At 51.5% G+C, this 22,857-nt stretch overlaps 1 protein-coding gene across 17 annotated transcripts in view; it reads right to left on the bottom strand.

The window, feature by feature from the left end:
- Window positions 1–22,857, bottom strand: part of klc3 (kinesin light chain 3) — an 84,242-nt gene that overhangs the window by 44,517 nt on the left and 16,868 nt on the right. For 11 of the 17 annotated variants that reach the window (XR_005458894.1, XR_005458895.1, XM_038785774.1 and 8 more), the window contains exons 2-6: window positions 22,258–22,415; window positions 17,661–17,910; window positions 14,780–15,007; window positions 10,368–10,440; window positions 8,218–8,443 (exon numbers count right to left, since the gene is read on the bottom strand). Coding sequence is in view for 15 of the 17 variants with exons in the window: in XM_038785774.1 (XP_038641702.1) it covers window positions 8,218–8,443; window positions 10,368–10,440; window positions 14,780–15,007; window positions 17,661–17,897 (764 nt within the window). In the remaining 2 variants the exon portion in view is untranslated. The remainder of the gene's footprint in view (window positions 1–8,217; window positions 8,444–10,367; window positions 10,441–14,779; window positions 15,008–17,660; window positions 17,911–22,257; window positions 22,416–22,857) is intronic. The other 6 variants (XM_038785781.1, XM_038785782.1, XM_038785784.1 and 3 more) reach the window with 2 other exon arrangements.

Below are 22,857 nucleotides of genomic sequence, written 5' to 3'. Positions count from 1 at the left end.
CGGCGTGGAGTTTGCATGTTCTTCCCATGACTGCGTGGGTTTCCTCCCACAATCCAAAGATGAGCAGGTTAGGTGGGGTTACGGGGAGAGGTTAGGGGTGGGCCTGGGTAGGGTGCTCTTTCGGAGAGTCGATGCAGACTCTTTTTTTTTGTTTCTTTTAGAATAATTTAGCCAATTATTCTTTCCAATTAAGGGGCAATTTAGCGTGGCCAATCCACCTACTCTGCACATTTTTGGGTTGTGGGGGCGAAACCCACGCAGACACGGGGAGAATGTGCAAACTCCACACGGACAGTGACCCAGAGCCGGGATTCGAACCTGGGACCTCAGCGCCGTGAGGCGATTGTGCTAACCACTAGGCCACCGTGCTGCCCCAGTCGATGCAGACTCGATGGGCCAAATGACGAATGGGGTGGGCAGGTTAGAAGGATTGACCATGCTAGGAATTGCTCTTTTGTGTCCAGGGGAGATGGTGGCATAGTGATATTGTCTCTGCATAATCCAGTGACCCAGAACAATGATCTAGCGACCTGGGTTCGAATCCTGCCACAGCATTTAATGGAATTTACGTTTGAATTTATTTTTAGCGTGGCCAATCCACCTACTCTGCACACCTTTGGGTTGTGGGGGTGAAACTCACACAGACAGGGGGAGAATGTGCAAACCACACCGACATAGGTGATGGAATTCAAACTCAATAAAATATCTGGAATGAAAAGTCTAATGATGGCTTCAATATCACAGTCAACTCAATGTGGTTTTTGCTAGAATAGGAAAACACGAAACACTCGCTCTTGTGCTCACGCCTCGGCGCCCTTGCAGGAGAAACGATAATAAATAATCAACAACATAATCACAAGGGAGTAACGTCCAGGATGACTGAAGAACTGCAACATAATAACACCATCTATGCTGCTCAAAAAGGCCAAAGCCAGGATCATCGAACACTTCTCAGGAACTCTCAACAATTCCAACGAATGAAGCACCTTCACTTCCACCTGGCGCCGCCCTGACGTTGAAGCAACTCAGACCCTAGGCCCAGTGTCTAGGCCCCGGCCTGAAGAAGGGTGGGGGGAGGGGGAGGGCTGCACCTCCCCCTCCACCATTCTCCCAAGTGAGCACCGAGGACCTGCACCACAGAGCTGAGATCATCACCCAGAGCAACATTCTCAATGGCGGCCATTTTCCTCAACATCTTTTTTAAGAGATATCCAGTACAATCGACAAGGGGGAGCCAGTCGATGTTGTATATTTGGACTATCAGAAGGTGTTTCACAAAGTTCCGCATTAGAGATTATTGTGCAAAATTAAAGCACATGAGATGGGGGAAATGTATTGAGGTGGATCGAAAACTGGTTGGCAGGGAGGAAACAAAGAGTAGGGATTCATGGGTCCTTTTCAAATTGGCAGGCAGTAACCAGTGGGGTACCAGCGGGATCAGTGCTGGGACCCCAGCTATTCACAATATATATTCATGATTTGTATGAGAGAACAAAATGTAACATCTCAAAGTTTGCAGATGATACCAAATTAGATGGGAGGGTGAATTGTGACGAGGATGCAGGGATCCTATAGTATGATCTGGACAGGTTGGGCCAGTGGGCAAATCAATGGCAGATGCAGTATCATTTGGATAAGTGTGAGGTTATTCACTTTGGAAGCAAAAACAGGAAGGCAGATTACTACCTGAATGGTTGTAAATTGGGAAAGTGCAGTGTGCAGCGGGACCTGGATGTCTTTGTGCACTAGTCGCTGAAGGTAAGCATGCAGGTGCAACAGGCGGTAAAGAAGGCAGTATGTTGGCCTTCATTGCAAGAGGTTTCGAGTATAGAAGCAGGGATGTGCTGCTGCAATACACCACAATACTTGGAGTACTGTGTGCAGTTTTGGTCTCCTTCTCTGAGGAAGGATGTTCTTCCTCTCGAGGGAGTGCAGCAAAGGTTTACCAGACTGATTCCAGGGATGGCGGGACTGTCATATGAGGAGAGATTGACTAGGTTGGGATTGTTCTCGCTGGAGTTCAGAAGGATGAGGGGGGATCTCATAGAGACTTATAAAATTCTAAAAGGACTAGACAGGGTAGATGCAGGGAAGATATTACCAATGATGGGTGTGTCCAGAACCAGGAGTCACAGCCTGAGGATTCAGGGTAAACCATTTCGGACAGAGATGAGGAGACATTTCTTCACCCAAAGAGTGGTGAGCCTGTGGAATCATTACCCCAGGAAGTAGTTGATGCTAAAACTTTGAAAATATTCAAGAGGTGGCTGGATATAGCAATTGGGGAGAATGGGATCAAAGGCTATGGGAATAAAGCAGGATTAGGCTATTGAGTTGGATGATCAGCCATGATCGTGATGAATGGTGGAGCAGGCTCGAAGGGCCAAAAGGTCTCCTCCTGCTCCTATCTTCTATGTATCGCACAGCATTGCCTGCGGTGAGGGGGCCCGCTCACCAGCAACATCGCCACTGAGAGCTGGTCCCCATCCCAGTCCACTCTGACCGCCATGGTAGAACGGGGATTCTCTACAATTTGACTTGGTGCAAGACATATGTCCCAAAAGAAAACAATTCTGATATGTGCACACGGATTACAAAAAGGACTAAAAGCTGAGCAGAGCCAGAGCTCACAAAAACACAGCCGCTCCCGTGCTCATCACGTGACCCATCATATGGCAATTTTTAATGATTCTCAAATTAAAGTGTTCTATAAAATTGCAACACTTGTGTGTCGGGTCAATCTGGTCCTATAGTATTGTTCTTCTCTGCCCTCCTGAACCCCAAACATAGCCTTGCCTGGGTTCCTTGTTCCTCGTTAACAAAGCACCAATAGCAGCAGGCACCCAAAGATGATGGTGCCATTGGGAATGTGGAGAATGTGCAACTGATGCAGTTGCTCAACTCGAAACTCGCTCGGTGGAAACGGACCACCTGCCCTGCACGTGGCAGAGTCTGCAGATCATGCATGGGACTGAACAGTAATCGCAGAACCCATCAAAATGGAGTAGGAGTGAGTGAGAAGTAGAAATGTGAAGTGAAGTACTGCCTAAGATATGGTAAGAGGAGGATGCGGCAGCCAAGACCCATACTGTTTTTAGGCTTGCACTTGAAGTAATGGCCAACAGACGGTAATCAGAAGTTGGAATCTCATTGCAATCTTATCTTCCTCAATGTAACGGTGATGGTGGGGTGACAGATTGAAGTGAGGCAGTCTGCATCGCGGAGGTAGTCGTACGATACCATTAGATAGGGAACACCAGGATATTCACCCGGCAACAGAGCATGAGCCCACTGCCACAGGTACAGATTGAACACTCATTGGGGTGTAGAAGTCCAGAGCTGAATCAGGAATTAAAGTTCCAACCGGTGAATATGATTGCATTCTGGAAAGTGGATGGGTTTGAGTGGGATGGAGGAATCGGACAATTCCAGTCATTGGGAGCACAATGAGAAGGAAATAATTAACCTTATCGGAAATCTGGCAGCCACTCGCATGCATGCGTGCTCGTCCTAGAGTCGAAATACGATGCGGGGAAGGTTGTGGGATGGGGGGGGTGAAAGAGGCAGACAGGAAATAAAATCTGAAGAGCAGAGAAAAGAATAATAAAACAGGAAAGGTGTGCGATAAGGAGCTGCTTGCCAGAATTAAACTCTCTATTTTGCCTAGTGAAGAAGTTTCTTTCTTTCCCTCCTTCTACCCTTCCCTTTGTTCAGCCTCTTTGTGTCCTCCTCACAGCTTGCATTCCCACCTAGATTTGTATCATCAGAAAACTTTTTTTTAAATTTAAATTTAGAGTACCCAATTATTTTTTTTTCCAATTAAGGGGTAATTTAGCGTGGCCAATCCACCTACCCTGCACATCTTTGGGTTGTGGGGGTGAAACCCACGCGGACACGGGGAGAATATGCAAACTCCATACAGCCAGATCATCAGAAAACGTAAAGATACACTACTCAGTCTTTGTCCAAGTCATTGATATAAATTGTAAATAGTTGTGGCCCCAGCATTGATCCTTGCAGCACTCCATTAGTCACTGGTAATGTCATGTCAATTCTATTGTTAAGGTTAAACAGGTGGTGGTTACTGATTTAAGTATCCAGAGCATATATATATATATAAAGAGAGACGTGTTTATTAGTTAATTAGTTTATTGGTGTGCTCAAAAGAGTGGAAAGAGACACTCTCTTTAAGAGGTGGTTCTTTAGTTTAATGTTTTAAATTGTTTATTTGAGGGGCAGCACGGTGGCCTAGTGGTTAGCACAACCGCCTCACGGCGCTGAGGTCCCAGGTTCGATCCCGGCTCTGGGTCACTGTCCGTGTGGAGTTTGCACATTCTCCCTGTGTCTGCGTGGGTTTCGCCCCCACAACCCAAAAATGTGCAGAGTAGGTGGATTGGGCACGCTAAATTGCCCCTTAATTAGAAAAAATAATTGGGTAATCTAAATTAAAACAAAAAAAAAAAATTGTTTATTTGATTTATTCAAGAGTATAAAAGGACTAACGACAGCCAGTTAGCTTGGATAGTTCGAGGATAGCGTTAGTTGTGCCAAAGTTGAGGGTTTGATCCTCGTGCCTGCTTTAACAATTACATCAAATTTGATTCAAATTTGCTTCCTTCTTTGAGGGGGGGGGGATTCATCAGTCAATTAGTTTCTGAAAAGTATACAAAGGGGGCTGCTGGGACACTGGGTTGGCAGCTGGGTAAAACGAGCGCAGAGATATGTAATGCTGCATTCTGGGAATAAACTGCCCCGAGGGTGGGGAAGGGTAACAACCTGTGTCACCCCATTAACCAAACTTGGCCTGTCCCATGCTGGGGCCTTTTTTCTGAGCTCTGTTTTGTCCCCTGCCACTCAAAGGTTGCCTTTGCAATGGCCCCTGCTGCCTGGCTGTGCTGGCCTTGGCAAACCCCAGTAATTTCACACTCGCTTAAAAGAATCCCATTTGGCTGTGGTGAAAATATCCTTTTTGCCGACAGTGCGTCCGATTCGGAAAGTGCTTTTGGAACGGTCCGACAGCCGAGGAGATTGGTACGGGTCGCAGCTGCGCGAGCTAAAAGCACCTTGGGTAAAATATGGTACATGTCAAGGGAAAAATTATCTTTCAGGTCATAATTCTCTCCCGGGAATATGAGAAAGTACATCTGAGTGAATTGAAAAGCACTAATCCCAAACAAAGGCAGGCCTTTTAAAATCTTGGCGACCTTCTGTTAAACCCCTCAACAGCATTAATTCCTTCAGGTGATTGGGATCCTCTTAGAGAACTAAATATAGTTAATCTGCTGCCAAAATTCACCTGGAGATTGCTATGGTTTAGTGGAAATTAAAGAACAATACTGTTGTTTTTTTCTGCGCAGATTTGAACACAAATTCACAAATAAGGGAAGAGACAGGTTGTGAGACTAACATCTCCCAATTATTCGGCATCGCGATCAAGGCATAATCTGGCTGTGAGCGTAACTATGCACCTAACGACAGCAGTACATTAACAGGAGTAAAAATACCGCCGGCTGCTTGAGATCTGAAATTTAAAGGAGTTAATGTTGAAAATGCTCAGCAAGTCTGGCAGGGTCAGTGGCGAGAGAAGCAGAGTCAAGGTTCCGGTCGGTAACCTTACATCAGAGCCTGGATTTAACAGTTTTCTGTTCATCAACTCTAATCACAGCTTTTTGCAGGGAGATGGAAACCTTCGTGGCTCTATTGGTATTTTCCTTGTGTAGACCCCTTGCAAATACTGACCCACTCCCGTAGACCCCCTGCAAATACTGATCCACTCCCGTAGACCCCTGTAAGTACTGACCCACTCCCGTAGACCCCCTGCAAAAACCATAAGACCATAAAACATAGGAGCAGAATTAGGCCACTCGGCCCATCGAGTCTGCTACCCCATTCAATCATGGCTGATATTTTCTCATCCCCATTCTCCTGCCTTCCCCCATAACCCCTGATCCCCTTATTAATCAAGAACCTATCTATCTCTGCAAATACTGATCCACTCCTGGGACGCCCATCAAACACAGACCCAAGGATCCCTGTAAATAATGATGCATCCAAGGGACCCAACCAAACACCATCACACCCCTGGGGATCCCCTCCAAATAACCCTGCAAATACTGACACATACCTGGGGAACCCTGCAAATACTGACACATACCTGAGGAACCCTACAAATACTGACACACCCCTGGAGAACCCTGCAAATGCTGACACATACCTGGGGAACCCTGCAAATACTGACACATTACCCTGAGGATCCACTGTAAATACTGACGCACTCCCCCGGACCCCCTGTAAATACTGACACACTTCCCCGGGAGCCTAAATACTGACACACTCCCCCGGGACCCCCTGTAAATACTGACACACTTCCCCGGGAGCCTAAATACTGACACACTCCCCCGGGACCCCCTGTAAATACTGACACACTTCCCCGGGAGCCTAAATACTGACACACTCCCCGGGGACCCCCTGTAAATACTGACACACTCCCCGGGACCCCCTGTAAATACTGGCACACTCCCCGGGGTCCCCCTGTAAATACTGACACACTCCCCGGGGACCCCCTGTAAATACTGACACACTCCCCGGGGTCCCCCTGTAAATACTGACACACTCCCCGGGGACCCCCTGTAAATACTGACACACTCCCCGGGGAGCCTCTGTAAATACTGACACACTCCCTGGGGACCCCCTGTAAATACTGGCACACTCCCCGGGGACCCCCTGTAAATACTGACACACTCCCCGGGGACCCCCTGTAAATACTGACACACTCCCCGGGGACCCCCTGTAAATACAGACACACTCCCCGGGGACCCTCTGTAAATACTGGCACACTCCCCGGGGACCCCCTGTAAATACTGACACACTCCCCAGGGACCCACTGTAAATGCTGACACACTCCCCGGGGACGCCCTGTAAATACTGACACACTCCCCGGGGACCCCCTGTAAATACTGACACACTCCCCGGGGATGCCCTGTAAATACTGACACACTCCCCGGGAACCCCCTGTAAATACTGACACACTCCCCGGGGACCCCCTGTAAATACTGACACACTTCCCCGGGAGCCTAAATACTGACACACTCCCCGGGACCCCCTGTAAATACTGACACACTTCCCCGGGAGCCTAAATACTGACACACTCCCCCGGGACCCCCTGTAAATACTGACACACTTCCCCGGGAGCCTAAATACTGACACACTCCCCGGGGACCCCCTGTAAATACTGACACACTCCCCGGGACCCCCTGTAAATACTGGCACACTCCCCGGGGTCCCCCTGTAAATACTGACACACTCCCCGGGGACCCCCTGTAAATACTGACACACTCCCCGGGGTCCCCCTGTAAATACTGACACACTCCCCGGGGACCCCCTGTAAATACTGACACACTCCCCGGGGAGCCTCTGTAAATACTGACACACTCCCTGGGGACCCCCTGTAAATACTGGCACACTCCCCGGGGACCCCCTGTAAATACTGACACACTCCCCGGGGACCCCCTGTAAATACTGACACACTCCCCGGGGACCCCCTGTAAATACAGACACACTCCCCGGGGACCCTCTGTAAATACTGGCACACTCCCCGGGGACCCCTTGTAAATACTGGCACACTCCCCGGGGACCCCCTGTAAATACTGGCACACTCCCCGGGGACCCCCTGTAAATACTGACACACTCCCCAGGGACCCACTGTAAATGCTGACACACTCCCCGGGGACGCCCTGTAAATACTGACACACTCCCCGGGGACCCCCTGTAAATACTGACACACTCCCCGGGGACGCCCTGTAAATACTGACACACTCCCCGGGAACCCCCTGTAAATACTGACACACTCCCCGGGGACCCCCTGTAAATACTTACACACTCCCCGGGGACCCCCTGTAAATACTGACACACTCCCCGGGGACCCCCTGTAAATACTGACACACTCCCCGGGGACCCCCTGTAAATACTGACACACTCCCCGGGACCCCCTGTAAATACTGACACACTCCCCCGGGGATCCCCTGTAAATACGCAGACAGTGACCCAAGTCAGGAATCGAACCTGGGACCCTGGAGCTGTGAAACAACAGTGCTAAGCACTGTGCTGCCGTGCTGTTATAATAATGGAAAATGACCAAAGAGCACTCTCATTCCTATGGTCCCGACTTGTCGGCATATTAAGTAAGCTTGTGGTTCAGGAGCGATGAAAGGATCATACCTGTATACCAAGGCGAGAATGTTTAGCATGGTGGCCACGTCGGGGTGGTTGTGGCCTGACGTTTTCTCCAGGTCCTCCAGTGCTTGTTTACAGAGTGGCACGGCCACTTCGTAGCGGCCTTGTGAAGCGTACTGTATGACCAGATTGTGCAGGGTTCGCAGGCGTGCTGGGATCTCGTAGCCGCCCTGTTGGGCAGCAGCTGCTGCACTGCTATGTGGCTGGTGCACTGCAACACACACAAGTACAGAAAAGTCAATCACCTCGGTGCTCGGTCTTCCCTCTCCCGCTCAATAAACGCTACTTCCTGTTCCAAATTGTCTTCCCTCCCTCCAATGACACGCGCTCACGGTGTGTGTGTGGGGGGGGGGGGGTACAGAATGCCCTCACTCACCTCTTCCAAGGAGGCGGGGCTTAGCTCAGGCAACAAGCATTGACTGATTATTCAACCACGGAGGCGTCACCACCAAAGTCTACATTGACCATTAACCAGAATCTACCGAACCAGCCGCCTCACAGAATCATTATGGCACAGGTAGAGGTAGAGGCAGGTAGAGGCCATTTGGCCCATCAAGTCTGTGCTGGCTCACACCGAGTTCCATTCGCCCCTTAACCCTGCGCATTCAAAGGCCAGCACGGTGGCGCAGTGGTTAGCACTGCTGCCTCTCGGCGCGAGGACCCAGGTTCGATCCCGGCTCTGGGTCACTGTGCGTGTGGAGTTTGCACATTCTCCCCGTCAGCTTGGGTTTCGTCTCCACAACCCAAAGATGTGCAGGGTAGGTGGATTGGCCAGGCTAAATTGCCCCTTAATTGGAAAAAGTTAATCGGGTGCTCTTAATTTATTTTTTAAAATATACATCACCAGAAAAAACTATGCCACGAGTGTCCGGGCAGCACGATCAGACACAGACCTCAGTCCCAGACAGACATGCTAATTTTATTTGAGCCCAGAATTACATAGAATTTACAGTGCAGAAGGAGGCCATTCAGCCCATCGAGTCTGCACCGGCTCTTGGAAAGAGCACCCTACCCAAGCCCACACCTCCACCCTATCCCCATAACCCAGTAACCCCACCCAACACTAAGGGCAATTTTGGACACTAACCTAACCTGCGCACCTTTGGACTGTGGGAGGAAACTGGAACACCCGGAGGAAACCCACGCACACACGGGGAGAACGTGCAGACTCCGCACAGACAGCGACCCAAGTCGGGAATCGAACCTGGGATCTTGGAGCTGTGAAGCAATTGTGCTAACCATTATGCTACTGTGCTGCCCATATTTACATCCGGCTCTGGATCGAGGCTGCAGCTGGCTGTCTGGCCAATCGGCCTGCCCACCCACCAACCGGAAAGGCAGACGGGCCACATAACGTCCCAGTCAACAGCTTCCTGATTGTCGGCGGACGTGCTTTCGACTCACCCCCGACATCTCTCACGATTTTACACGCTCCCTTAAAATCCTAGTCCAAAACGGCTCTCCAGTTGTGGTCTCACCAATGCCCTGTACCACTGCAGCATAACCTCTCTACTTTCACACTCAATTCCCCTTGCAATAAACACAACACTCCATTTGCCTTCCTAATCGCTTGTGGTACCTGCATACTAACTTCATGAAATAGCCCGACAAACCACTCAGTTGTACAAATAATTGCAACAGAGGACAGCCCGCTACCACCTTCGCACAGGCATCTATAGCATTTTGGGCGGCCTCGTCACCCCAAAATGAAAAAGAAATACTAATTATTTAATCTAAAATAAAAAGCCGAAATGAGACAGCCAATCTGAGCTCTCCATAAACGTCCGCCTCATCAGCGGCGACCAGGTAGTTAACACCGTGCAAAGTAACAAACAGCAACATGTTTCAGTCTGACACCTTCAATTATCCACACCCTTTTTTCTATGAGATGTCTCCATATCAGGTGCAGGAGCTTGCCTCCTTCCTCTTTTGGGATTTTTCCAAAATAAAAGCCTTCCAGCTCATCTACCAGGACGAGTGGTTTGTGTCGTGTGCTCAGACGTGTGCCCTTTGTCTGCAGAAATCCTACCGCAATTCTCTGACATTCTGTAGCAACAACCAAGAAGCTCGGGTCTTTCGAAATAGAAGCAATACAATTGAAAGGTTAGCTGCAATAAGGTGTGCAGTGTACGTACGTTGAGTCGGCTCATCCTCGTTGGGGAACAGGTCGTCCAGTGGGCTCTTGGCGAACACACTGACTTTATCGTCCTGTCAAATAGAGGAGTAAAGCGGGGAGAACAGTCAGAAGAGATACATTACAACAGGGCCAACACTTCAAAAGACACTTCATTGACTGACTGTAAAGTTCTTTGGGGTATCTTGCAGCCATGAGGGTGACCCCTGCTGAAGGGGGCTTGATTTTCAGTTACCGGCAGTGGGGGCGGGGTTGGATGTGGGTGGCCCATTGAGAGTGGCGCTCCGGGTTTGCGTGCCAGGGTGAGCCAAAGCCTCTGATGGAGCTGCTGTTTTCAAAGTGAGAGCCGGGGAATGTCAACAAACCACTTGCCTCCAATTAACTGCCTATTGGGCTTCTGGAGGAGCTGGATAATGAGAAGGGCCAGACGGCAATTTTCAAATCACAGGTGGGGAAAAGGGGAGAATGTTGTGCAGCTGTTGGGAGCGATGCCGGGAACTATTATTAAGTGGTGTTTCTGCTGCAGTTAGAAGGGAAAAGGGTGATTGGGCTTGTACCTTTTCATTAACTGTTTGAGTAAGGCTGCTGCTGCCCCTCTGATCTCCTGACTACTCCAGTCTGCAAGGCCAGTGGCAAATCCAGCAGTGGCTTGGCTCTGCCTTGGCAGCGTTACACTCTGGAGTCAGTTCCAGCCTCCTGGCAGGGCCCGGTGCCAAAGGATACTGAGCTTGGCTCCCAGCCCAATTAGGGGAGCATTTCAGAACACAGAAGTTAGGCACACGGGGACAATGTTGAGCAACCTTACTGGAACAAGAAGCTTTATAATGGGGCTGCGCGTTGCAATTATCAACCCAACCATCAATGTACCAAGCAACTTAGAGACAGCTCACTCTAGCGGCTAACTGCGCCAGGCCGGTGGGATGCTCAGATTTACAGATCTGATCCCTGGTCTGTGCTGAACGCGCTGATCCCAACCTGGCTCACTGCGGCAATGTTGCGACAGATCTGATCCCGCTGATCCCAACCTGGCTCACTGAGGGTGTGTTGCAACCGGCCTCAGAGCCTCTTGGCTGCAGAGAGGGAGGGAGGGCAGAGAGGGAGGGAGGGCAGAGAGGGAGGGAGGGCAGAGAGGGAGGGAGGGCAGAGAGGGAGGGAGGGCAGTGAGGGAGGGAGGGCAGTGAGGGAGGGAGGGCAGTGAGGGAGGGAGGGCAGTGAGGGAGGGAGGGCAGTGAAGGAGGGAGGGCAGTGAAGGAGGGAGGGCAGTGAGGGAGGGAGGGCAGTGAAGGAGGGAGGGCAGGGAGGGAGGGAGGGCAGGGAGGGAGGGAGGGCAGGGAGGGAGGGAGGGCAGGGAGGGAGGGAGGGCAGTGAGGGAGGGAGGGCAGTGAGGGAGGGAGGGCAGAGAGGGAGGGAGGGCAGAGAGGGAGGGAGGGCAGAGAGGGAGGGAGGGCAGAGAGGGAGGGAGGGCAGAGAGGGAGGGAGGGCAGAGAGGGAGGGAGGGCAGAGAGGGAGGGAGGGCAGAGAGGGAGGGAGGGCAGAGAGGAAGTCAGCCACTGTCCCCAATCGCCAAACTGTGACCTTCCTGAAAAATGCACAGAGGCTTAGGTTGAGGAAAGACAGGAATATAGGAACAAGAGGCCATTCAGCCCATGAGACAGTCCTGCTATGAACTGGATCACGGGTGGAATCAGGGTTGGTTGCGATGCTGCCCTCGTAGAACAGTTGCCTAGCACAGCGGCCGGACTCCAATACAGAGCTGACCAGTCGGGTAAGTAGAGGAAAGGTGTTTGCACATTCTCCCCGTGTTTGTATGGGTTTCGCCCCCCACAACTCAAAAGATCTGCAGGATAGGTGGATTGGCCACGCTAAATTGCCCATTAGGAAAGGAAAATGACTTGGGTACTCTAAATTTATTTTTTAAAAAGTAGAGGAAAGGGTCCCCTGTGACTTGTGAGAGTAGATCTGCAATCAAAACCCTCAGGGAGGAGGAGGGGATTTAGGATAGAAAATAACAGATGAATACCGTTTGTGTGGACTGCAGCATCCCAGACATAATGGACAGGGCAGACACCCAGCTACAACCCAGCTACAGCCCCGCTACAGCCCAACTACAGCCCAGCTACAACCCAGCTACAGCCCCGCTACAGCCCAGCTACAACCCAGCTACAGCCCCGCTACAACCCAGCTACAACCCAGCTACAGCCCCGCTACAGCCCAACTACAGCCCAGCTACAACCCAGCTACAGCCCCGCTACAGCCCAGCCACAATCCCGCTACAGCCCAGCTACAACCCAGCCACAACCCCGCTACAACCCAGCTACAGCCCAGCCACAACCCCGCCACAACCCCGCTACAACCCAGCCACAACCCCGCTACAACCCAGCTACAACCCAGCTACAACCCCGCTACAGCCCAGCTACAACCCCGCTACAACCCCGCTACAACCCCGCTACAGCCCAGCTACAACCCAGCTACAACCCCGCTACAACCCAGCTACAACCCCGCTACAACCCCGCTACAACCCAGCTACAGCCCCGCTACAACCCCGCCACAACCCAGCCACAACCCCGCCACAACCCAGCCACAACCCAGCCACAACCCAGCCACAACCCCGCTACAACCCCGCTACAGCCCAGCTACAACCCCGCTACAACCCCGCTACAGCCCAGCTACAACCCAGCTACAACCCCGCTACAACCCAGCTACAACCCAGCTACAACCCCGCTACAACCCCGCTACAACCCAGCTACAGCCCAGCTACAACCCCGCTGCAACCCCGCTACAACCCCGCCACAACCCAGCCACAACCCCGCCACAACCCAGCCACAACCCAGCCACAAACCCAGCCACAACCCAGCCACAACCCAGCCACAACCCAGCCACAAACCCAGCTACATCCCAGCTACAACCCAGCCACAACCCCGCTACAACCCAGCCACAACCCCGCTACAACCCAGCCACAACCCAGCCACAACCCAGCCACAACCCAGCCACAAACCCAGCTACATCCCAGCCACAACCCAGCCACAACCCAGCCACAACCCAGCCACAACCCCGCTACAACCCAGCCACAACCCAGCCACAACCCAGCCACAACCCAGCCACAACCCAGCCTCTCCCTGGGTATGGGCAGCAGTGGCTGGCTGGAGACTAACCTCTCGACCCTGGGTATAGGCGGGAGTGGCTGGATGGAGACTAACCTCTCGACCCTGGGTATGGGCGGGAGTGGCTGGCTGGAGACTAACCTCTCGACCCTGGGTATGGGCGGCAGTGGCTGGGTATGGGCGGGAGTGGCTGGGTATGGGTGGGAGTGGCTGGGTATGGGCAGCAGTGGCTGGGTATGGGCGGGAGTGGCTGGGTATGGGCAGCAGTGGCTGGGTATGGGCAGCAGTGGCTGGGTATGGGCAGCAGTGGCTGGGTAGGGGCAGCAGTGGCTGGGTATGGGCGGGAGTGGCTGGGTATGGGCAGCAGTGGCTGGGTATGGGCAGCAGTGGCTGGGTAGGGGCAGCAGTGGCTGGGTAGGGGCAGCAGTGGCTGGGTAGGGGCAGCAGTGGCTGGGTAGGGGCAGCAGTGGCTGGGTATGGGCGGGAGTGGCTGGGTAGGGGCAGCAGTGGCTGGGTATGGGCGGGAGTGGCTGGGTATGGGCAGCAGTGGCTGGGTATGGGCGGGAGTGGCTGGGTATGGGCGGGAGTGGCTGGGTATGGGCGGGAGTGGCTGGGTATGGGCGGGAGTGGCTGGGTATGGGCGGGAGTGGCTGGGTATGGGCAGCAGTGGCTGGGTATGGGCGGGAGTGGCTGGGTATGGGCGGGAGTGGCTGGGTAGGGGCGGCAGTGGCTGGGTATGGGCGGGAGTGGCTGGGTAGGGGCAGCAGTGGCTGGGTATGGGCGGGAGTGGCTGGCTGGAGACTAACCCCTCAAAGCTGGGTATCGGTTTAGCTCTAACCGAGAGGATGGACGTCTCCAGGTGGAAGCAGCCATAGAACCTAGAATTCCCACAGTGCAGAAGGAGGCCATTCAACCCATCGAGCCTGCACCGACCCTCTGACAGAGTACCCCGTCTAGGCCCACTCCCCTGCCCCATCCCCACAACCAGGGCCAATTTATCACGGCCAATCCACCTAACCTGCACACCTTTGGACTGTGGGAGGAAACCGGAGCACCCGGAGGAAACCCACGCAGACACGGGGGAGAATGTGCAGACTCCGCACAGACAGTGACCCAAGCCGGGTATCGAACCCGGGTCCCTGGAGCTGTGAAGCAGCAGTGCTAACCACTGTGCATTCGTGCCAACCCGGGTCCCTGGCGCAGTGAGGCAGCAGTGCTGACCATCGTGCAACCCTCTGCCCTTTTCCCCAAAGCCCCCTTCAAATTTCCTGCCTTTCAGGTACTTAATTGTGACTCTGGCCCTTGCACTTACCGCTGCCTCCTCCTCGTCGTACTTTTTGATTTGGTTCATGAATTCAAGATGCTTCTTCTCCTCCTCCAGCTGTGCCACCATCTGCTCGCTCTTCTGCAGCTTCTGCTGGGTGCCAGCCAGCTCGTCCCGCAACCACTGGTTCTCCTGGCACAGCCGGCGCACCTGTGCCCGTAGCTTCTGCTTCTCTGCCTCCACTGTGCTGAGGTGGGTGGACAGGGCAGTCACTACCTGAAATAGAGGTTTAGAATAAGGTCATGCCGATGTCTCCGGGAACTTAAGGGCTCCTCTATCTCCTGCTTCTTTGAAGGAAGGAAGAGGTCAAACATGGTAAGTATTTTGGAGTTAAAACTGCCATTCACTGTGGTTTGTGGGGTCTGTTGTGTCCGGGAGTCGGGATTTGCAAGTGCAGCAACATGAAGGCTATGGGACCTGTGGAATTAAATACTGCTGCTGCACCCCCCTCCCCCCCCCCCCCCCCGCCCCCTCTCCGTGGTCCAGAGAAACTCCAGCGATCCAGTAACTGGAACCGCGGCGTTGCAATGTGAGGACACCTCCTCGTCAAGTACCTCGGGAACTGCTGACTTCAGCCACGTGCAGGGAAAAAAATGTTTCACTCTCTTCCTCTGTCTGCTTTTGTACGGCTACAAACTAACTTTGGGGAAAATAAGTCAACTGGATCTAAAGATCGGATTCTAGCTCCTCGAAGGCAAGGGCATCGACTTCGGAAGATTCTGTGAGCTTCTCATTTACAGGTTTTTAACCACGGCAGTCCTTCGACGAAGGATTTGAAGTTGCTGAGGTAAGGTGTCCCCTCTAAACCCAGTGGCTAGTTAAGCTTACTCAGTGAAGTGCTTTGGCCAAGCACTGGGAGGACGTTTCTGGCCCCCCACCACCCAGTTTTCCGACGGGGGAAGGGCTGGAAAATCCCACCCGTTGACTCGAGCATTTCTTCACATTTAAGGGGCTTAGTCACCAAAACGGCGGGTTTAGTTGGCATTTCCCCCAGTGGCTAAGCAGAGGCGGTGCTTTTTGGGATCAGACTTGGGATCGTCCACTATTCGCCTCGAGTGGACGGTGACGTACTCCTCCTGCAGCAGAGGGAAGGACAGACCTGTGGAGGGATGACAGGGGAGGCAAAATCCCAAAATGCGCTCCAGGTGGGCTGGTGTTAATTGTCCCTTTTCAATGCCTCCGGCCTCGAGATGGTGGGTCTGGTGCTGCTGATGCCAATCATGTCCATGCCAACCAGCTCCACTTATTTGTCTGCACCAGACGGATGGGAAGGCAGTGGCATAGTGATATTGTCACTGGACTAGCAATCCAGAGACCCAGAATCATGCTCTGGGGACATGGGTTCAAATCCCACCAGGTCAGATGGTGGAATTTGAATTCAATTAAAAAAAATCTGGAATTAAAAGTTCATAGAACCCTAGTCGATTGTTGTACAAATCCACCTGGTTCACAAATTTCATAGAATTTACAGTGCAGAAGGAGGCCATTCGGCCCATCGAGTCTGCACCGGCTCCTGGAAAGAGCACCCGACCCAAGGTCAACACCTCCACCCTATCCCCATAACCCAGTAACCCCACCCAACACGAAGGGCAATTTTGGCCACTAAGGGCAATTTAGCATGGCCAGTCCACCTAACCTGCACATCTTTGGACTGTGGGAGGAAACCGGAGCACCCGGAGGAAACCCACGCAGACACGGGGAGAATGTGCAGACTCCGCACAGACAGCGACCCAAGCCGGAACCAAACCTGGGACCCTGGAGCTGTGAAGCAATTGTGTTATCCACAATGCTACCGTGCTGCCCGAAATGTCCCCTTTAGGGAAGGAAATCTGCCGTTCTTACCCGGTCTGGCCTACACGTGACTCCAGACCCAACAGCGACGTGGTTGACTCTTAACTGCCCCCCTCTGAAATGGCCCCCGAGCGAGACACTCAGTTCAAGGGGCAATTAGGGATGGGCAACAAATGCTGGCGCAGCCCAGCGATACCCACATCTCATGAATGAGCAAAGAAAAAAAAAAACAAGATGGCACGTTCTCCAGTCGGTATAACTGTGTGTGTTGGTACAAGAAGAGCATCAGGAACAGGACTAAGAAAACAAAGGAGTTTGTGGTCAGAATACAGGGGTGGGCAACTGTGTAAAAACAGAGTGTGCTCAGTCTATACGGACAGGGGCAGTGCCATTTGGAAATTAATTTGCTTCTACATGAAGGGGTACTTTCCATTTCCATAAATTTGAAAAATCCATAATCTTTGAAAGATGATGAACATTTTTGGGAACTTGGAACAGGAGGAGACCCAGGCCGGGAATCGAACCTGGGACCCTGGAGCTGTGAAGCAACTGTGCTAACCACTGTGCTACCCGTGCAAGAGGATGTAAGTTATGATGAACCTTTATAAAGCACTGATATGGCCTCAACTGGAGTATTGTGTCCAATTCCAGGCCCCGCCGTTCAGGAAGGATGTCAATGCTTCAGAGAGGGTGAGGAATAGACTCCGGAGAATAGTTGCAGAGATGGGGGACTCGGATATTCACCGAGATCGATTGGAGAAGCTGGGATTGTCCTCCTTGGAGAAGAGGAAGTTGAGAGGAGATGGTATTTTCTTTTACTCGTTATGGGGACGTGGGCGTCGCAGGCTGTGCCAGCGTTTATTGGTTTGAGGGTGGAATAAACTGAAAGGGGGGGGGGGGGGCTGCAGGGAAAGGATGGGGGAATGGGACCAGCTAAATGCGCTTTCAGGAAGTCAGCAGGGGCCTGATGGGCTGAATGGCCTTCCTTTTGTGCTGTAACCATTCTATTCTACCACGTCCTGGGAATATCATCCCTACTTTGTTAAATGTCACCGTGTAATTTATTCTTTAGCCCTACCTGTGCTTCACTTAGCCCCAACTCGATCATCTCCAGTGACCTCTGGATCAGGCAGGTCTTCTCTTCCACCAGGTGAGATTCTTCATCTTCAGTTAGGCCATTCAGCGTTTCTTGCAGGTTCTGCAGGATGGTGTTATTTTCGTTCCTCAGCGCCTCCAGCCCCTGGATGACCTGCTTGGTGCCGGTGATGATCTCGTCCGCACTCAGCTTTTCATTTAACTGCACCATTGTGGACATGACGCTCTGGGCCCTGTGTGCACAGGAGGGAAAGGGTCCATTAGCGGGAATTAAATATTCACCTGCCTTAATGAGAACTGCCGGTGACGGAGAAGTCAAGCCATTAAAGCTTTACCAAAAAGCCGAAAGCAAATGAGCACTACATGCTGTGTTACTTGGGAAGGTGGTCCTGGATTTACCTTGTAGCCTGGGGCAAGCATTTTCCTCCCCTGTCTCAATGGGTATTACAATGCCAGACCAGACCCCGATGGCAAGGATATTGCACTGAAACCCTAATATTTTATTTTAATTTTGGAAGACTGTGAGGAAAGGTTACCTCGCTCAAGAAGTGATTACACGAATAGAGATATTGTAATTTAAAACAGTATTGAAATAGCGTTAACGTCACACAAGAAAATAACTTACAATTACCCCTTAAACAATGTTAATCACTACAGTAGCTCAGTAACCCTTAACTACTATCTTTCTTCCCACTCAAATGATAAAAAAAAAACTATCTCAGCTCTCAATCCACTTTTGAATACAGTTAGCCCTCAGGAATACCTGCTTTACAGAGATGTTCTCTGAGACTGTTTTAAAGAAAAGATCTGAACCCTGTCAGAACCATGCAGAAACCCTGCTGTGTTTCTTCAGAAGCTGATTCAGCTTGTTCCAGCTCACGCTCCAATCGCACCATTCTGAACCACTGCTTGGAAGGAAACTGCTAATCTATCTACCGACATATCTTTAACTGAACTGCAGTGGGAGCAAAGCGCTTGACTTCTGCTCACAGCTCCATCCAAAACTTGGCTGAACTGATTTGGCTGCAAAATGCCTGGTACCATGGATGGGATTAAGTGTTGCACCCGACTCGGTGTTGGGGCGAGGCCGCTGATTTGCGATGCTCGAAACATCTTGCGAGATACAACAAAACCTTGCAGACATCGCAATCAGGAACTCGCCTCATTGGGCGCGACCCAAATCAACATATTTAAATGAGCTGTGCGGGCTCATTTAAATAAATGTTCACCGGATTCACCCAGCGCCCAGGACTCAACGACCACGCCTGGGAGACCGCACCAGGGGAGCTGTTTAATACTGGTCCACACAAACACGGTGGCACTTGGGGGGGGGGCGAGGGGAGTCTCCCGGCCATTGGAGACCCCCGGATGGTCGAGGGCAGGGCATGATGGCACCCTGGCTCTTCCTGTGACACTTGGGCACCCTGGCAGTGCCACCCTGGAACTGTCGGGGTGCCCGACTGGCATTGCCAGTCTCCCAAATAACCCGCTGAAATTCTTCACTTAACCCATGCCTGGGAGTGTCCATGCATCCTAGAAAGATGTAAAGCCCATGAAACAGTGCAGAATAGTCTTGCTCCTTCACGAAGGGCAGGCAGAAAATTAGAATGGGGGGGGGGGGGGGGGGGGGGGTGGGCAACGGACTGGGGACCCACGGTCATGCAGGATCTTAAATTCCTCCCTGACACATTTGAAAGTTTTTTGAATTTTATCGCATCTCTCAGTCTGAAAGCACAGTCGTGGACTGGTGGCAGCCATTTTACCAACAAGCAAGGTTCCCCGGGCTGCAATTATACGAATGGCCAGCCTTTTGGGGGCAGCACTTTCTGGTGATTCTCCCCGCGTCCTTGAATAGTGACTCCTAAAGTCTACTAAATCGCACTGCTTGGTTCTGCGGATGAGGAATTATATACCTGGGCAACCTGACAATATTTATTACTAATTCCCTCCCCCGCCCCACAATTGCGTTCACAGATTATTGTGGTTCAGGGGGAGGGGGGGGGCGGGGGAGAAGACCCATCACCATCAATCACCTCAGGACAACCAGAGATCGTCCTTAACAACATTGGATTGGATTGGATTGGATTTGTTTATTGTCACGTGTACTGAGGTACAGTGAAAAGTATTTTTCTGCGAGCAGCTCAACAGATCATTAAGTACATGGGAAGAAAAGGGAATAAAAGAAAATACATAATAGGGCAACACAAGGTATACAATATAACTACATAAACACCGGCATTGATGAAGCATACAGGGTGTAGTGTTAATGAGGCCAGTCAATAAGAGGGTCATTTAGGAGTCTGGTGACAGTGGGGAAGAAGCTATTTTTGAGTCTGTTCGTGCATGTTCTCAGACTTCTGTATCTCCTGCCCGATGGAAGAAGTTGGAAGAGTGAGTAAGCCGGGTGGGAGGGGGTCTTTGATTATGCTGCCCGCTTTCCCCGGGCAGCGGGAGGTGTAGATGGAGTCAATGGATGGGAGGCGGGTTCGTGTGATGGACTGGTCTGTGTTCACGACTCTCTGAAGTTTCTTGTGGTCCTGGGCTGAGCAGTTGCCATACCAGGCTGTGATGCAGCCAGATAGGATGCTTTCTATGGTGCATCTGTAAAAGTTGGTAAGGGTTAATGTGGACATGCCAAATTTCCTTAGTTTCCTGAGGAAGTATAGGCGCTGTTGTGCCCAACGTGGGTGGACCAGGACAGATTTTTGGAGATGTGCACCCTTAGGAATTTGAAACTGCTAACCATCTCCACCTCGGCCCCGTTGATGCTGACAGGGGTGTGTACAATACTTTGCTTCCTGAAGTCAAAGACCAGCTCATTAGTTTTGCTGACGTTGAGGGAGAGATTGTTGTCGCTGCACCACTCCACTAGGTTCTCTATCTCCCTCCTGTATTCTGACTCGTCGTTATTCGAGATCCGACATTGTCCTGAAAATAACTAATTAAAAAACAGAAACCGCAAAAACAAAATGTTTTTAAACTCCAAGCTTAGTCCTGTGTCATATATTTTGAGACACACAATTCAGCGGGGAGACAATTAGGAAAAATAAACTACTTTTTTGGTGTGTAGTTTACCTCAGAATTTTCGAAAGACATCGAGAGAGCAGCTGTCCCTCTTGACGGTGAAGACATAGAAATTCTTGGGTCAATAGGGGAGACGAGAGCGGTGCTTGAACATCCTTTCTATAGCACCTTTCACAATCACCCCAAAACACTTTACAGCCAATTCTGAAGTGTTGCCATGTAGGGAAGAGGACAGCCGGTTGGCGCACTTCATGCTCTCACAAAAAGCAATGGGATGACCAAATAATCTGCTTTAGGGATGCCGAAGGAGGGGTTAAATATTGGGCAGAACATCATTGGGAGAACTGCTCTTCGTAATTGTTCCCTGGGATCTTTTGCATTTACCTCAGAGTTTGAGGACATAAGAACATAAGAACTAGGAGCAGGAGTAGGCCATCTGGCCCCTCGAGCCTGCTCCGCCATTCAATGAGATCTTGGCTGATCTTTTGTGGACTCAGCTCCACTTTCCGGCCCAAACACCATAACCCATAACAAGGACAAGAGGCCTTGCTCTAACATCTCGCCTGAAAGGTGGCATATCTGACAATGTAGCAGCGTCAGCCTTGAGCTATGGGCAGCACGGGGGCACAGCGGTTAGCACTGCTGCTTCACGGCGCCGAGGACCCGGGTTCGATCCCGGCCCCGGGTTATTGTCCGTGTCTGCGTGGGTGTTACCCCCCACAACCCAAAGAGATGTGCAGGGTTAGGTGGATTGGACACGCTAAATCGCCTCTCAATTGGAAACATTTAAAAAAATGCTTTATGCTCATGTCTCTGAAGTGGGACTTGAACTCAGAAACGGTTGACATTTGGGTAAGTGATGCTGAGAAGAAGGGGGAAGGGAGGGTGGCGCCTGGCCAGAGTGGGGGTACGAAGATTGGCAGTGTCGCTAATCTCTGTCGTGACATCCAAAACATACTCCTTTTAGGATATACTTGTGATGTTACTGCAGAGAATGGCTGAAGAAATTCTCCTATAGTTTATTTTTCCTAACGTATCGTCACACAAACGGGGAGGCCGGGGGGGGGGGGGGGGGGGGGGGGTTGGGGACACACTGCGCCCTACGATTGCTCCCCCCCCCCCCCCCCCCCTCCCACCTCCCCTCTGGCCCTCTTTCTCTCTCTCTCTCTCGGTGTGACAGATGGCAAAAACAGAGAGGAGCGAAAAAAAGAATGAATAGAGATGGCTCAAGTTTCCCATCCTGCCTCGTTACCTTCGCTTTCCATTGTGTGGTTAGTGAAGACGTGATTCTCTGAGGACACTGCAGCTCTCTCTAAGGTGCTGTGGTCACCGATGGATTACACTGCCTCACTGCCACGTGAGTTATAGAGGGTCGTACAAGGTCGCTCCGACAACCACTTTCCCAGCTACAATGCAGAACCGTGAACCAAACCCTGAACTGTCCATTGCCTCCCACTCGATAGAATCCTGACTCAGACGATAATATTGAAAGACAAACACGCAGGCTTAAATAGAAAATCATCCCCCGATGCCAAGATTTGAAAATGTTCACTCACTCACTAAAATGATCAGCTCACTGTTATGGTTCAGCTGGTAATAGCAGCGAGCTTCAGTTCATCACAGCTGGTACTCTGGAGTCTGGGTGTGATGTTTAGCTGCTAGTTTGGCCGATCCCTTTCATGATCACTGGACATCTCGAAGCGCGTTATAATCACTGTTGAAATATAGGAAACAGCATCTAATTTGGGAAAAGCAAAATCCGACAAACACCAATGCTGTTTCTGTAATGTTGCTGAAGGAATAAATAATGGCCAAGATGCCAGGGACAACACTCCTGCTCTTCATAGAACCTTCACAGTGCAGAAGGAGGCCATTCGGCCCATCAAGTGCACACAGACCCATTGAAAGAGCTCCCTACCTAGGCCCAGTTGCCACCCTAGCCCTGTAACCCAGTAATCCCACCTAACCTTTTGGACTCTAAGGACCAATTTATCACGGCCAATCCACCTAACCTGCACATCTTTGGACTGCGGGAGGAAACCGGAGCACCCGGAGGAATCCCACGCAGACACGGGGAGGACGTGCAGACTCCACACAGACTGTGACCCGAGCCGGGAATCGAACCTGGGACCCTAGAGCTGTGAGGCAGCAGTTTT

Source organism: Scyliorhinus canicula, chromosome 27 (assembly GCF_902713615.1).
Source record: "Scyliorhinus canicula chromosome 27, sScyCan1.1, whole genome shotgun sequence".
NCBI classification, from domain to species: domain Eukaryota; kingdom Metazoa; phylum Chordata; class Chondrichthyes; order Carcharhiniformes; family Scyliorhinidae; genus Scyliorhinus; species Scyliorhinus canicula.
This window is presented reverse-complemented; position numbering and strand designations above follow the sequence as displayed.